The sequence below is a fragment of the Myxine glutinosa genome, chromosome 6, assembly GCF_964187855.1.
Source record: "Myxine glutinosa chromosome 6, kmMyxGlut1.1, whole genome shotgun sequence".
In the NCBI taxonomy this organism is placed as follows: Eukaryota; Metazoa; Chordata; class Myxini; order Myxiniformes; family Myxinidae; genus Myxine; species Myxine glutinosa.
Window position 1 is genome coordinate 120,436,454 of NC_136266.1, and position 16,907 is coordinate 120,453,360.

Consider the following 16,907-nt stretch of genomic DNA (forward strand, 5'->3'; position numbering starts at 1 on the left):
GGCACGTTCGGCACACGTGATAGCTCGCTGCTCTCTGATTGGTTGAATCGTTTTTTGGACATAGCTCGGTAACTACTTGTCCGATTAATATGAAACCTTGAAAAGGCACATCCTCGGGTCCCCAGCAATATACCTGGCAAGTTTCAAGTATATCGAACCCGTGGTTGTCGAGAAACAGCGGTCACAGACATACAGACATACATACATACATACATACATACACACAGAGATTACTGGAATTATAGATAGATTAGTTTTAAAACATAGTTTAACGCCAACATAGTTTGCCAACGGGAAATAAATGAATACGCTCTCAAATGTGCCGTCCGAGGCAGAGTCTGTTCGCCACGTTCGGCACACGTGATAGCTCGCTGCTCTGATTGGTTGAATCGTTTTTTGGACATAGCTCGGTAACTACTTGTCCGATTAATATGAAACCTTGAAAAGGCACATCCTCGGGTCCCCAGCAATATACCTGGCAAGTTTCAAGTATATCGGACCCGTGGTTGTCGAGAAACAGCGGTCACAGACATACAGACATACAGAGATTACTGGAATTATAGATAGATGTATATATCTATTTATATATATATATATCATATTATATACTAGCAAAGGTACCCATCCCTTCCCTCATCCCACAGTCTCCCCTGCCTTCTCCCACCCCACATCTTCTCCCACCAGACTCCCACCCCTATATCACAACTCTCCCTCCTTTCAGAATTCTACCCCACTCCTTCTCCTCCCACCTTCTCCAACTCCAGCCCCTACCCTCCCCTCCAGACTCCCACCTGTCTTCTCTGTCTTCTACCGACTCCTCACTGGCCTAGCTCCTGTTACGGATTCGTCACTTCCGCTGTTGTGGTTTTCATCCACTGGAAACGCTTCTGGTTCTATGTATTATTATTATCATTGTTTAAGTGAAATGGCCATTAGTATTATCAAAATGCAAAAGGGTTAACTTTAAATGAAACGGGAAACCGGATCGGGAACCGGAAGACGAGGAGGAAGAAGAAGGCGAGGGCGTGGCGAGTGAAGTCGGACAAGAGGCGAGTAGCTCCGTAGCGAGCGTTGTCGAACGAAAGTCGTGAGTGAACTTTGAGCTTCCTTGAAAGGAGTTCCTGCGATAGGTGTTATCGCTGGGGGATTGAAAAACCTGCATGGTCAGGTTTGGGCGTTGCGATTCTGAAGACTCATCGCCGGGTCGTGTCGACTCAAGTGAGAGCCGTCGGCCATTTTGACACTCGCACTTTGTTCAATAAAAGGTCTTGGCTTATGCATCAGCTTTTTCACCATCCTGTCGTCTGTCGGGGATGTGTGTGCGCAACGCTGAGTTTGAAGTTTAAGTGGCGGTTCGCCGACTGAACCGGGAATGTTCCTATCTGGAGGGGGGGCCTTTGGGATTTCCCATTCCGCCGCGAGTTTGCTTTTGGTTTTGGACCACGTGACTTTTTGCGTCGCTTCGACCGCCTACGCCTGAGAGCTGCTTCGGCGGTGCGACTGCCCTTGCCATCCGCATGGGATTCTGGTCTCGATTGGACATTGTTCTAGCGATCGCTGGAGCGAGTCAACTTCGTCTTCAGGACGGGAATATAGAGACATTGGGGGAAGGTTTTTCCACTCACTTGGAACATATCCTATGCTAGTTGATGGTACCATCATAAGATGTATTGAGTGTACTTTTGATTGCTATTTGTTGTACCGTTATTCTTGTGTGATTTTTAATACAATATTTGTTTGTTGATAATCATTGGTGTGGTTTCACTATTGATTTCTGACACAGAATAACATATTTTTCTGCCGTGGCTCCTCTCGGGACTCAGAGGTACATCGCGACCAGGGGGTCGGGGAGGAGCACGTAAGACCCCCCCAGCTCTGTCTGTGCTCTGTCCCCCAAATATTCCTTCAGGACACAAAAAATCTGTCAGCAACCCTCTTCCGGTGAAACTGCCAATATCAAGACTCTCTGCTCACCTTCACTCTTTCATTCCTCTTTTTTTCCCACCTCTGGAGCAAACTCCCACGCTCTCTTCAATTGTTCTCCTCCCTCAAGATCTTAAACACAGCTGTTCATCACCATCTCTTGTCTTCCCCCAGCCAAAGCCTTTGTCTTTTCTACCCACTCGTTAATCCACCCCAAAACCACCTTCTTCAAATTCTCTTTTCTTTTTCCTTTCCTGAAATCCTCTGTGGTGTCCATCTTGTTTAGCCCGCGTACCCCGCCCCTAGCCCTCTCCCTTCCACATATCTCCCGATGTCCCTGTTCTCTACTGTTGTTGTTTCCCTCTCTCTGCCCCTCTTGTCTCCCTCTCCCTTTATTATATGGTCTATGTGTTAGCTCTTATACGAGCCTCGACTTGGTATACAAAAAAACAACTTTGTGTCGAAGTTCAAACTTTTTAAGATGAAAAATCTTTGGGTCCTCAAAGTCTTGTGGGTGCTTGGGGACTTTTGGTCCTCAGTCTTTTGGATCTTCTGGGACTGTTGGGTGTTCGGACATTTTTGGGTCACCAGGGTCATCTGGATCTTTTTGTTCCTTGGGGACTTTTGGGTCTTTCAGGTCCTTAGGGACTTTTGGGTCTTTCAGGTCCTTGGGGACTTTTGGGTCTTTCAGGTCCGTGGGGACTTTTGGGTCTTTCAGGTCCTTGGGGACTTATGGGTCTTTCAGGTCCTTGGGGACTTTTGGGTCTTTCAGGTCCTTGGGTACTTTTGGGTCATCAAGGACTTTTTGGGTCATCAAGGACTTTTTGGGTCATCAAGGACTTTTTGGGTCATCAAGGACTTTTTGGGTCATCAAGGACTTTTTGGGTCATCAAGGACTTTTTGGGTCATCAAGGACTTTTTGGGTCATCAAGGACTTTTTGGGTCATCAAGGACTTTTTGGGTCATCAAGGACTTTTTGGGTCATCAAGGACTTTTTGGGCCATCAAGGACTTTTTGGGTCATCAAGGACTTTTGGGTCTTTTGGGTCCTCGGGGACTTTTGGGTGATTTGGGTCCTTGGGGACTTTTGGGTTGTCGGGATCTTTTGGGTCCTTGAGGTATTTTGGGTCTCGAGTGCTAAAGGGTCTTCCAAGGTCTGAGGGGTCTCAGCAATCCAAAGGGTTAAAAGGTACATTTGAATAGCACATAATTAATTAATAGACGTCAAAAAGTATGATACACACACGCACACAACTCATCCATTTATAGTAGATATTTTGTGCCCATCGGACTAACAGTTGCACGGAGAAAAAAAAAAATCATACTGATCGATCAAACGTTGTACATGGTGAATCATGACGTCATAATAAAGGCACCAATGACATCAACATTAACATATCTTATTCCCCATGGGGAGTACTTGACAATGAGCCATGTTTCAATTTTTTCCAATGAGCGTTTTCGGAGATAATGCGGTGCAATATTTTTCCAAGATGGCATCTGTACCACGTGACCTATGACGTCACAATTATGAATTCAAAACTTCTACAGGCGGAGGCGATCCTCCAGTGAAAATTTTGTATCAATCAGAACAAGGGTTGCTGAGAAAATGAATTTTAAAAATGCAGACACACATGTACGACATACATATGAACGGACGTAACCGATCGCCTAACCCCGCTTTTCACTTTGCGAGGGCAGGGTAACGATTATATTCCTCTTGTGTTTTCTCCCTCACCTAATCATCTCCGTCACTTTTGCCAAGGTTCATGAACAAAAGCGATTTGGCAGCACAAGCCAAGACCAAGGCAAAGCAAGAGGGCGGGAGTGTACGATTAGTCACCCGGCCTGCAATGCATGAGCGCAGTTACTCCTCCGGGTAAGTTTACACTTGAATCTATTCATCCAAGACATTTACTGAGGCATGTTTGGCATTTTCAGTTCTTTCATTATGCCCCTGTAATGACTATTTATACAATTTGAGTGAACCTTCTTTGAATTTGGGGTTTATCATTGATTGACTCATGTGTGAAGACTCATTCCGCTTTATATTTTCTGGTCATTTTGATTCAACATCAGTCATGGTTTCTTCTTTTAATATACCATTATCATGTCTGTGCTTCACATATGGAATTTTATTCTGGAAATTGAGCGGCCCCCTCAAGTAAAAATCAGATGTTTCTGCAGGTGTAAAGAAAAAGCAGCAGAACAATGCTCTGATCGTGGATATTTGCAAGCGCTCGACTCAGCTGGCCGACCTTTCTGCCTCTACTGTCAAAAGGTCATCTCTTCAAATTCCACCGTCAAACTTGGACCAGCTGAATCAATCCAGTCTACTACTGCACAACGTTCAAAGGAGACCGAGACCTGTAATGGCAAACTGGTCCTCGGCATGGCAAAGCTTGAAGAAACTGGAAAGGATGAGTCTGTCGTAATTGGGGAAACGCCAAAATCGACCAAACTGGACTTAAGAAGCATAAGAAATGAGAGCCATGGCTATGAAGGTCAGGACATTGCTGATTGTAAAGACACAGGCTGCAGTACAAACTGTGATGCGCCTTCTGAAAACATTGCAGTCTTGACCCCACCCATGAAAATGGCCACTTGCTCATCGTCTCCATCACGCCCCGTTAGTCGGAGCACTGGTGACACTGCGCAAGCAGCTGACGTGAGCGAGGGACCTGCCACGATAGCGTGGCACAACCGTTTCTGCTCAGAAGTATGCCGCCAGTCATTTTCACTGCGTGCACATGGCTTAGAGATTCGTAAAGTGGTGTGTGAAACTGAGTATGGTGTGTGTCAAGCATGTGGCCTTGATGCCCAGGACTTGTTCAAGCGTGTTCGTGATGCACCACACACGTTGCGTAAGGAGCTGTTGCAACAAAGTCACATGATACATCTACCGGTGAAGCAGGTAGGCCTTCAAATTATTAAAACGTTAGCATGAAGTGATAAATGTCAAGGGAAGGCCTATTTGTGTCTGCTTCACACCATTGTATTTTTACACCTGGTGTTTGCGATGCCCTGAGCGCAATGTTGACAAATTGGGAGTATAAAAATGGTCTGTTCAGAGCCTGAACCATTTCCAATATCCACAGTAGCATTAACCGACATCCATTATCATGGCGTTGTTGTGATAGGTCACCAGGAGCCATAAGTAATACCCCTCTCCTCCCACCCTCCCCCAATCACCTGGAACAATGTGAACTGCTCCACACCCTCAATGTTTGAAGGGAACATTCCAACTTCCAGCCAGACTACCAATTCAATCAAATTTATTTGACCCTTTCATCCCTTCCCTGTAACACCTCTGTCATTTCCTGCACGTTTTTTTATAAACTGGAATGACAGAGGCCTAGCAGGATGGCCTAGCCTAGAGGTACGCACACTTGCCTCCAAGCTGTCATATCTTGGCCCAGCTTTAAACTGCCCTCCTAGTGTTTCAAAGGCAAGTGATCCATCAATATGTGTGCCGTCCCTCGGGTGGTCGTTAAACTGGGTGTCCCGTTTGCTAGCATTAGTTGGTGGACGCTAAAGACTCCACAGTGTCGTTCGCGAAGAGAAGGCGAGCTATCACCGGCACCTTGAACCAACTACAAATTTCTGCACTTGCAGTCGAATATCCTGTGTCGAAATAGCTGGCCTTCCAGGTTGGAACCCCCCCCCCCCTCCCACCCCCAACGGCCGAGCCAATATTTTGTGGTCCAAAATTTATTTCCCAAGAAATGTTATAACTTCTTTAATCCTCAAATTCCATAAAACCATATTCACTGCTATATTCAATGGAGTCAGTCTTGTCAGGAAATGAACAGGAAGACAGGACTGAATAGCTTCGGAACCCCATGCGTGCTCTATGTCTTGGTACATATTGGTGCCAGTGTACAAAGTACAACTGTACAGTTTGAGATAAAAGCAAGTACGAATACAAATTATTTTGTACTAACAGTAGTACTCGGCGTTGCCGGGGGTAGAGGGGAAGGCAGGAGAGGGAGGGGTGAGGAAGGGAGTGGGGGGAGGAGGAGGCCCATGTGAGGGGAGAGGGAGGGAAAAAGATGTACTTCATATACATATTTGGGGGGGGGGGGGGAAGGGAAGGAGGAAAAAAAATTCCCGTGCAAAGAGTGCTTCTTAACCTCATTGGTGCCCAGATATAAAAGGAAATTGTAATACCCTCTGCCACCATCACCAGGTGGCACTACATGGTACATATTTACACCCCTCCCCCGGACCCCCAAAACCCCGCATGAGGCGGTGGCCACATAGCCTATGTTACCCCCCAGACAAAGTTGTATATGTATTTGTACCCCGAGTAAAGTATAGAAGCGTTTGTCACTGGAGTACCCGGCATTGCTCAAACGAGAGAAACATTAACATCTATCTATAATTCCAGTAATCTCTGTGTGTATGTGTGTGTGTGTGTATGTGTGTGTGTATGTGTGTGTGTGTGTGTGTGTGTATGTGTGTGTGTCTGTGTGTCTGTGACCGCTGTTTCTCGACAACCACGGGTCCGATATACTTGAAACTTGCCAGGTATATTGCTGGGGACCTGAGGATGTGCCTTTTCAAGGTTTCATATTAATCGGAGAAGTAGTTACCGAGCTATGGCGATTTCTTTACCAAACTCCGCAAGCCGTTCGCTTTGGACCAAACCATTTCATGTAAATAGAGGGGGGGGATTGTCACCGTACTCGCAAGCCGTTCGCTTTGGACCAAACCATTTCATGTAAATAGAGGGGGGGGATTGTCACCGTACTCGCAAGCCGTTCGCTTTGGCTTTGCGAATGGACCAAACCATTTCATGTAAATAGAGGGGGGGGATTGCCACCGTACTCGCAAGCCGTTCGCTTTGGCTTTGCGAATGGACCAAACCATTTCATGTAAATAGAGGGGGGGGGGGGGGGGATATAATTTTAGATATATATATAGTACGGGCATGCCCTAGTATTTGAAATTCGGGGAAATATAATGGAAAAGCAATTACATCCAAATCAGAATCCATCACAAATGTCAAATCATCATTTTACCTTTTCGTTGAATATATGCTGCTGAATGTGCCGTTGATCACGTTTCTGAGTTAAGTATGATGACGTTCAGGAAGAAGAAGAAGAAGAAGCCTTACTACCAACTTCGTTCACTTCCGGAATTGTTTTATTTGTGGTCAAATGTCTGGTGATTGTTTTGTATTTACAGTGCATTCAGAAAGTATTCAGACCCCTTCACTTTTTTCACATTTCGTTATGTTGCAGCCTTATGCTGTAATCGTTTAAATTCATTTTTTCCCTCATCAATCTACACTCAATACCCCATAATGACAAAGAGAAAACAGGATTTTAGAAAGTTTTGCAAATTTATTAAAGAGAAAAAACTGAAATATCACATTGACATAAGTATTCAGACCCTTTGCTATGACACTTGAAATTTATATCAGGTGCCTCCCATTTCTCTTGATCATCTTTGAGATGTTTCTACATCTTAATGTGAGTCCACCTGTGGTAAATTCAATTGATTGGACATGATTTGGAAAGGCACACACCTGTCTATATAAGGTCTCACAGCTGACGATGCATATCAGAGCAAAAACCAAGCCATGAGGTCGAAGGAACTGCCTGCAGAGCTCAGAGACAGGATTGTGTCGAGGCACAGATCTGGGGAAGCCGACAAAAAAATTTCTGCTGCATTGAAGGTTCCCAAGAGCACAGTTCCCAATAATTCTTAAATGGAAGAAGTTTGGAACAACCAGGACCCTTTCGAGAGCTGGCCGCCCGGCCAAACTGAGCAATCGGGGGAGAAGGGCCTTGGTAAGAGAGGTGACCAAGAACCCGATGGTCACTCTGGCTGAGCTCCAGAGATCCTGTGTGGAGATGGGAGAAACTTCCAGAAGGACAACCATCACTGCAACACTCCACCGATCTGGGCTTTATGGCAGGGTGGCCAGACGGAAGCCTCTACTCAGTGAAAGACACATGAAAGCCTGCTTGGAGTTTGCAAAAAAGCACCTAAAGGACTCTCAGACTGTGAGAAACAAGATTCTGTGGTCTGATGAAACCAAGATTGAACTGTTTGGCTTCCGTCTGGCCACTCTGCCATAAATCCCAGATCGGTGGAGTGTTGCAGTGATGGTTGTCCTTCTGGAAGTTTCTCCCATCTCCACACAGGATCTCTGGAGTTCAGCCAGAGTGACCACCGGGTTCTTGGTCACCTCTCTTACCAAGGCCCTTCTCCCCCGATTGCTCAGTTTGGCCGGGCGGCCAGCTCTAGGAAGAGTCCTGGTTGTTCCAAACTTCTTCCATTTAAGAATTATGGAGGCCACTGTGCTCTTGGGAACCTTCAATGCAGCAGAATTTTTTTTGTAGGCTTCCCCAGATCTGTGCCTCGACACAATCCTGTCTCTGATATCTGCAGGCAGTTCCTTCGACCTCATGGCTTGGTTTTTGCTCTGATATGCATTGTCAGCTGTGAGACCTTATAGAGACAGGTGTGTGCCTTTCCAAATCATGTCCAATCAATTGAATTTATCACAGGTGGACTCAAATTAAGGTGTAGAAACATCTCAAAGATGATCAAGAGAAATGGGAGGCACCTGATATAAATTTCAAGTGTCATAGCAAAGGGTCTGAATACTTATGTCTGTGTGATATTTCAGTTTTTTCTTTTTAACAAATTTGCAAAACTTTCTAAAATCCTATTTTCTCTTTGTCATTATGGGGTATTGAGTGTTGCTTGATGAGGGAAAAAAAAGAATTTAAACGATTTCAGCATAAGGCTGCAACATAACAAAATGTGAAAAAAGTGAAGGGGTCTGAATACTTTCTGAATGCACTGTATTTATGCGAATGTGTACTTGTCTGTAACTGTCATTAATCAAAAAGGCTTCGTCATTGTAGAGCGAATTTTTTTTCTTCTTTTTCCTGCTTAAAACACTACCAGGCATTCACTGATGAACCTCTGAAAGTTTGACGACGATCTGTTCAGCCATTTCTGAGAAAAAGGATGACGCACACACACAGACCAACTTTTTAAAAGTCTAACCAGTTTGAGATAAAAAACGATGAAATAGGTGAATATTTTCTTTTTATCTTTGGCCGTGGTTGATGGAATGGCGAGGGTTAAAAAGCGGAAAGTTGACTCAGATTGCCGTCGGTGTCTTTCAGTCGGAATTATTAGTTGCATCACCGGTACTTATCTGCATAAGTGCTGTTTAAATTGATAACGAATCAAGAAGCATATATCCAGCCCACACCAAGTTTAACAATAGCTGTTACAGCCCTCGGACTAGGAAAGGTTCCCCACCTCTGTTTGAGTTAAAGGTGAGTGTCATCTCTGATTTTGAATGCAACAGACTTGCTGACAGGGTTTCTGGACACATTTATCGGATGAGATGGTAAATGCTTTTTCTGTACCTGAACAACTCGCGTTGCGGAGCAAATTTTGTAACCGGTATCCATGTGATCGGTCCTTACAATATATTTGTGCTTCTTGGCAGCTTAATGACATGGTTCGACATCCATATGCGGGGCAATTCTGGCAAGCTGACCACGTCCGGCCAGTGTGGAACGGTGGTGGTCAATGCTCGCTGGCCAACCTGCAAACCCTCTGTACACCCTGCCACTTAAAGGTGTGTGTGTGTGTGTGTGTGTGTGTGTGTGTGTGTGTGTGTGTGTGTGTGTGTGTGTGTGTGTGTGTGTGTGTGCGCGCGAGCGTGCGTGGTTTTTGTTGTTTTGTTGCACTAATACAACAGGATTAATATTGCATGGTATTTTTTATTATTAGTAGGCTGTCAACAATGATTATAAACGACTGTCCTTATAAAATGTCTTGTACATTTATCAAACCTTTAAATATTTTTCTTTGGAGTTCATAGAGTTGAGCGAAGCCATGCTTGTCCGTGACGTGCTTTTCATTAGCAGCAAATGTCTTGTCTGGTTTGTCATTTGGTTCGATTTAAATATAATGCGATCATTTGGCCAAAGTGTAATGGAGTCCAAATTCTTTGCATGCAAAAAAAAGAAATACATACTGAAGTAGATGCATGACAAACGATCTTGCTACCATTTCATTACCTTCGCAAAAGCGGAAGGTTATGTTTTGATCGCTGTGTATTTATTTGTATGTCTGTGTGTGTGTGTGTGTGTATGTTATTCGCATAACTCAAAAAGTATTCAACCGAATTGCATGAAATTTGGTGGGATGATTGGTTATTATACGGGACACATTTGATTAGATTTTGGGAGCAATCGGGTCAAAGGTCAAGGTCAAGGTCACGAAAAGGTCAAAATCGTATTTTTACCATAGCGCGGTCAATTTTTATCCAATTGGCATGCAACTAATGCCAAAATGTTCAGAATTCAATGCCCGATCTTGTGATATACGACATGACCCAGTGAAGACATTACCCTTGTTAGCGGTTGGGGGTCAAAGGTCAGGGGGGTCACGACCTTGCAAAATGTGCGTTTTTTGTCATAACTCGGTCAATTCTTATCCGATTTGCATGAAATCAGCACCAAACTGTTCACTGTTCTGTTCCCTACACTCCCATGCCAAGTACAGAACAGTAGCTGCGGCGAAGGTATGCGCTCTACCAAGTGCCCGTTCTAGTTATACTTGTGGGAACGGGTGTGTGGGATGGAGAAACGTACTCAGATGGTTGGTTCTTTCTTTGAGTAACTATTGATTTGAAAGCAACCTTGGTGCTCAAACGGCAGATTGTTCACCAATTTCCAGCCTTCGGTATTGGCAGAAACCTATATATAGATGGAGGCTGCAAGATGTCTTTCTACTTATGCCAAGTCTCCGCCAGCAAGTTCACATGCCCGCATTGCTCCAGTCGCATCTCCACTCACTGGACTCTCATGTGATTGTGGAACAGACTAAATAATAGAGGTTTGGCCTACAAAACGTGCTTGTTCAGCTCAGTGCCGGAATGCAAGCACTGAAACGGTAATGCCATTGTTGTTGGTTTATTGTATCGCTACCATGTGCACTTGTTGCTAATTGGGTTGTATAAATAAATAAATAAAACAACTTGTCACGTTAGCTGTACAGAGAGAAGGGGTCACAAACAGTTAACTGTGTACGCCACACACAAGCAAGTTCATTTTTTTTTTTTTTCAATGATGTGCCGGAAGAGCGCAGAGTAACTAAATAAACGAGCGCAGAGTAACTAAATAAACGAGCGCAGAGTAACTAAATAAATGAGCGCAGAGTAACTAAATAAATGAGCGCAGAGTAACTAAATAAACGAGCGCAGAGTAACTAAATAAACGAGCGCAGAGTAACTAAATAAACGAGCGCAGAGTAACTAAATAAACCAGCGCAGAGTAACTAAATAAACCAGCGCAGAGTAACTAAATAAACGTGCGCAGAGTAATTAAATAAACGTGCGCAGAGTAATTAAATAAACGAGCGCAGAGTAACTAAATAAACGAGCGCAGAGTAACTAAATAAACGAGCGCAGAGTAACTAAATAAACGAGCGCAGAGTAACTAAATAAACGAGCGCAGAGTAACTAAATAGACGAGCGCAGAGTAACTAAATAGACGAGCGCAGAGTAACTAAATAAACGAGCGCAGAGTAACTAAATAAACGAGCGCAGAGTAACTAAATAAACGAGCGCAGAGTAACTAAATAAACGAACGCAGAGCAACTAAATAAACGAGCGCAGAGCAACTAAATAAACGAGCGCAGAGCAACTAAATAAACGAGCGCAGAGCAACTAAATAAACGAGCGCAGAGCAACTAAATAAACGAGCACAGAGCAACTAAATTAACGAGCGCAGAGCAACTAAATAAACGAGCGCAGAGCAACTAAATAAACGAGCGCAGAGCAACTAAATAAACGAGCGCAGAGCAACTAAATAAACGAGCGCAGAGCAACTAAATAAACGAGCGCAGAGCAAATAAATAAACGAGCGCAGAGCAACTAAATAAACGAGCGCAGAGCAACTAAATAAACGAGCGCAGAGCAACTAAATAAACGAGCGCAGAGCAACTAAATAAACGAGCGCAGAGCAACTAAATAAACGAGCGCAGAGCAACTAAATAAACGAGCGCAGAGCAACTAAATAAACGAGCGCAGAGCAACTAAATAAACGAGCGCAGAGCAACTAAATAAACGAGCGCAGAGTAACTAAATAAACGAGCGCAGAGTCTACTCTGCACTCTCCACAAACTTGTCATAAAAATGGCCACCACTGTCCCCAATTCCTGCTTTCCTGAAGATCGCATAACTTGGCTTATTAGGATTTTGTTAATTGCACACCAGGAACTAGTGATGAGATACTGAATGATTTACCCTTCCAGATGTTAATCTTAACCCATCTCCAGCCCTCTCGGCGGCCGGACTCGCGAACCGCCTCCTCACCGTCTGACACTTTAAACTTCCACCAGATGGTCAACCCGATTACACGTTGCAAGTCTTCTGATGACTTGTGAGGCTCAACACTGGACTTCAGTAACAAACCTGATCCACCTGATCTTGTCAAAAAGGTCTTCACGACACCTGGTCTCGGTTTAAGTGATCACAACAAGGTTTCCTTTCAGCTGTGAACCTCTTGATACCAAATTACTGAAAGCAACTCTGTCAGTAGAGCAAAACTGACAAAGCAGTACTTTGTGAATCACTTGATCAAGTCCATTGGAGCACATATCTGTCACCAGGTTTAGATATGAACCAGGTTTGGGAAAGATTTCCTGATTTCCTGTTTGCTGCTGTGCATGATGATGTCCCCGTAGCCAGACAAAAAGGCAAAAGAGGCGACCCTGGATCTCCTGCGAAATAGTTACTCCAAAGAGGTAAAACACTGGATACTCTAACTAGGTTGCCGTTCCCATGCACAGTGGCCTTCATATGTACAGTGAGACAAATATGAAATGATTAGATTATGGTGTCAAGAGGTCAAAGGTCAGAGGTTCTGTGAGATAAAAAAAACTTGTGAACCACTGATGGGATTTTGACCAAACTTGATATAAGTATATATTATGATGCAAAGATGAACGGATTAGATTTCTGCATGAAGAGGTCAAAGGTCAAAGATCAGTTTCTGCAATAGGTTTTTGTTATCACAATAACTTGACGGCTGAAGGGAACAAAGCTAAACTTGGTATAATATGTACATTGATGAAAAGATAAATGGATTACATTATGGGGTTAAAGGTCCCATTAGGTAAAGATTCTGTTGCTGCGCTAACTTGTGAGCCAGTGATGGGATTTTGACCGAACTTGGTACAAGTATACATTATGATGTTTGTTTGCAAGAAAGAGAGATTAAAGCTAGCCCGGTAGCTATCGTTTGTGTGAGACAAAAAGTAGGACTAGCAATCCTGACACGGAGTGCGTAAGATAGTTCTGGGCACCACTTTAACACTCCGAAGTCCAAACGGTAGTCCTATCCTGGGTGGTTGCTGTTTACATCCTGAGAACAGCTGAAGAGATTTAAATCAAACTTGGTACAGTTATGTATTATGATGTAATAATGTGGACGGAGGCATATCGGTCGACGTCACGACGTCGAAGAGTGTCGTTCTTGTTTTCACTGAATTGCTTGTATAAAAATGCACTTTTAAGCAAGTTAATGCAACTTCGATTTCCATTTGGATTCGTAAAATGCAACGCTCAACCAGATTTACCAGTGCTTACTTGATCCTACCAGTTGTCTCCCCAAACTCTTTTTCACTTTTGTTTTCTCCTCTAAGGTGACTTTTCAATGGTGTTTAAGTTTCGTGTGTGTGTGTGTGTGTGTGTGTGTGTGTGTGTGTGTGTGTGTGTGTGTGTGTGTGTGTGTGTGTGTGTGTGTGTGTGTGTGTGTGTGTGTGTGTGTGGCCTGTTTGTGTTTGTATGGTGTGTGTGTGCGTTTGTGTTTGTATGGTGTGTGTGTGTGTGTTTGTATAGTGTGTGTACGTGTGTGTGTTGGTTTTTATGATGTGTGTGTGTGTTTGTATGGTGTGTGTTTGTATGGTGAGTGTGTGTGTGTGTGTGTTTGTATGGTGTGTGTGTGTGTGTGTGTGTGTTGGTTTTTATGATGTGTGTGTGTGTGTTTGTATGGTGTGTGTGTGTTTGTATGGTGTGTGTTTGTATGGTGAGTGTGTGTGTGTGTGTGTGTGTGTGTGTGTGTGTTTGTGTGGTGTGTGTGTGTGTGTGTTGGTTTTTATGATGTGTGTGTGTGTGTTTGTATGGTGTGCGTGTGTGTGTTGGTTTTTATGATGTGTGTGTGTGTGTGTGTTTGTATGGTGTGCATGTTTGTATGGTGTGTGTGTTTGTATGGTGTGTGTGTTTGTATGGTGTGTGTTTGATTGTATGGTGTGTGTGCATGTCTGTATGGTGTGTGTGCATGTCTGTATGGTGTGTGTGCATGTCTGTATGGTGTGTGTGCATGTCTGTATGGTGTGTGTGCATGTCTGTATGGTGTGTGTGCATGTCTGTATGGTGTGTGTGCATGTCTGTATGGTGTGTGTGCATGTCTGTATGGTGTGTGCATGTCTGTATGGTGTGTGCATGTTTGTATGGTGTGTGCTTTTGTTTTTATGGTGTGTGGTGTGTGTACGTGCACCCCCGAGTGTGCGTTTTTATTCATTTATTTTTTTCCACTTCCTGAGAATATTCATTTCAATTGATTTGGGATTAGCTGGAGTGCAATTTGTCAATTATGTTTATGGAGGTTCCCACTGCATGACAACTGATTCGGATTTATTTATGGAACTTCATCAAATCCTTTCTCTGGCAGGTGGTGCTCTGAAACTGAGTGATGAGACCTTTTATCCATTTCACTGTCTATTGATATTCATGGTTATGCACATGAAACGTGTTGGCAATTCTCACACCTGGAAAGAGGTGTTCCTTGACCTTTGATGGGATAATTCTTTAGATTAAACTTGAATCTTTGCCACATGCTGATCGGACTAATAATGGCAATTTCTTTCTTATAAAAGTTTTCCTGCAGTGTGAACCTACATAAGTATCATATTATGTATCACCCTGTGGGAAAAAATTCTTCGCACGAGATTACATTTCTGAAGCTGCTGTGCAGAAGACATTGATTGAAGATTAAATGAAATGTGACTTTTCCAGAAACTCTATATTTCCCACAGGGTGATGTAATTGCTTATTTTGGGTAGTTTGCACCTCTGATCTGTCTGTACAGTACTTCTGGATTCAATTTGAGCAGAGGTCGATTTGACGGGTTTTCTGCCAGGAGTGTGTGCTGCAACTCGAAGCATGGTTGTTGTTGTTTTTCAGAAGGGATTTTCATTTCCCTGCCTGTCTGTGTCTTTCTGTCTGTATGCGTACATGTCTGCCCACCGCCAATGTAAAATTATGTTTTCTAAATAGCCATTATTTTCGCGCTGCCATGTGCATAGGGCTGCCGAGCCAGTTTAATTGGCCTGGAGGCAGTCCTGGATGGGTGAACACTCATCGCAGCATACCTGAATGGCTCCTTCCCAGCAACCTGGTACTCATTTTGTCGACCTCAGAAGGATGACAGGCTGAGCCAACCCACCTGGTGTTATTTATGGCACAATAGGGGCTTGAACTCAGGCTCTTCAGATCTTCAGCCAGCAACCTCGACCGTTAAGCCACCACCAGGCTTCTCCTTCTTTATGCCTCCGTCAACGAAGGCATTATTATTTTTTTGTAAATGCAGTAAATAATCATGTTATGGGCCCCTCGTGACTCCATGGGTTCTTTAATTGGCAGAGACCCTCCTTGAGAGTGTTTGGCTGATAACCCAGCAGTTTGAATGATAGCGTGCATTCATATATCCATTTCTATTTGTTGTTTTTTATTCCTGTGAAATACATAATAAATCAACATGCGTGTTTACCTGCAGAAAACTGTGAAGCAGGAGGTGGAGCGGAAGCGGATGAAGAAACTTTCACATGCATCTCGCAGTGGCATGGACATAACTCTGTTCTTTGCACCCAAATGAACTCTGCTCAAAGAGCATGGATGTGTGATTCGAAGACGAGGTGTCTATTTGCTCGCTTCATTTAAAGGAATTGTGTTCCTGTTCCAATCCTACCTGTAAGCTTTGTGCAAAACTTGTATTTATTGACCTACTTCATGTCAATAAGTTTCGTTTTTGATATAGAATTGTCTCAAATACTCGCGTTCAGGAAAGAGGGTCAAAATCCGTACGTTTTGTCCTAGTCTGTTTAAATGCTTCTTCACATACGTTTACGCTAAACATTTGATGTGAAAATATTTTGGCGTTTCTTTATCCGACGGCCATGTCCATCTTTTAACCGCAGTTCCTGAAACATCCTCATTTTTATATCTGAAATACCGCAAGGGTTTTACAATTTTATTCTTTCTTTGGTTCAAGCTCAATGTCAAGAAGTCATTTTTCGCCATTTAAAGATTTTAACGTGAGCAGATATATTACTGACTTTTGTTATGATGCTGTCATATTGAATACATGTCTTGCAGTACTTGGAAAGCAATTGTGTTGTTACAACGTTAATAAAATGTTTCAAAGAGAAACAATACGTTTGTGTTTACCTTCCCTGCCACGGGTAACCTACGAGCAAGCACGTCCAAGTAGGTAACATACGTAATCATGGAGCCGGTTACAGTGCTGATTCCAAGCGGCTGGAGGAAACGCTCCTGAGCTTTTACTCCTGAAATGACTCCTGAATCAGGGACTCGTGACACAATGTTGGTGAAAAACAAAACTAATTTAGTTTGTACATTTTACCCAAATTACCTTCATTCTCGTCTTTAAGTAAATAACTGTACACAAAAGCAAGTTTATCAAAATGCTTCAGCACAATCTCTGACTTCTGAAACGAGAGCAGCAGCCACACAGTACGCGCGAACTTCAAGACGTATCAAGCACGTGAAGGTCGTCTTGGAAGTGCGGTGGGCAGCATCGACAGTTGCAACAAATTTATATCGAAGATAATTGTGAGGAAGAGGACAAAGCAGAAATGCACACTATCGGTTCCATGTAGTGCAGTGATGGTAAGAAATTACTTTGTTCAGCGTCTGTG

At 43.6% G+C, this 16,907-nt stretch overlaps 1 protein-coding gene across 2 annotated transcripts in view; it reads left to right on the forward strand.

The window, feature by feature from the left end:
• ZRANB3 (zinc finger RANBP2-type containing 3) overlaps positions 1-16,401 on the forward strand; it is a 104,561-nt gene extending 88,160 nt beyond the window's left edge. For both annotated transcript variants that reach the window (XM_068120953.2, XM_068120954.2), the window contains 4 exons: positions 3,688-3,801; positions 4,110-4,836; positions 9,406-9,537; positions 15,746-16,401. In XM_068120953.2, the coding sequence (XP_067977054.2) occupies positions 3,688-3,801; positions 4,110-4,836; positions 9,406-9,537; positions 15,746-15,844 (1,072 nt within the window). In that variant the 3' untranslated portion in view covers positions 15,845-16,401. The remainder of the gene's footprint in view (positions 1-3,687; positions 3,802-4,109; positions 4,837-9,405; positions 9,538-15,745) is intronic.
• Positions 16,402-16,907: the final 506 nt, after the last annotated feature.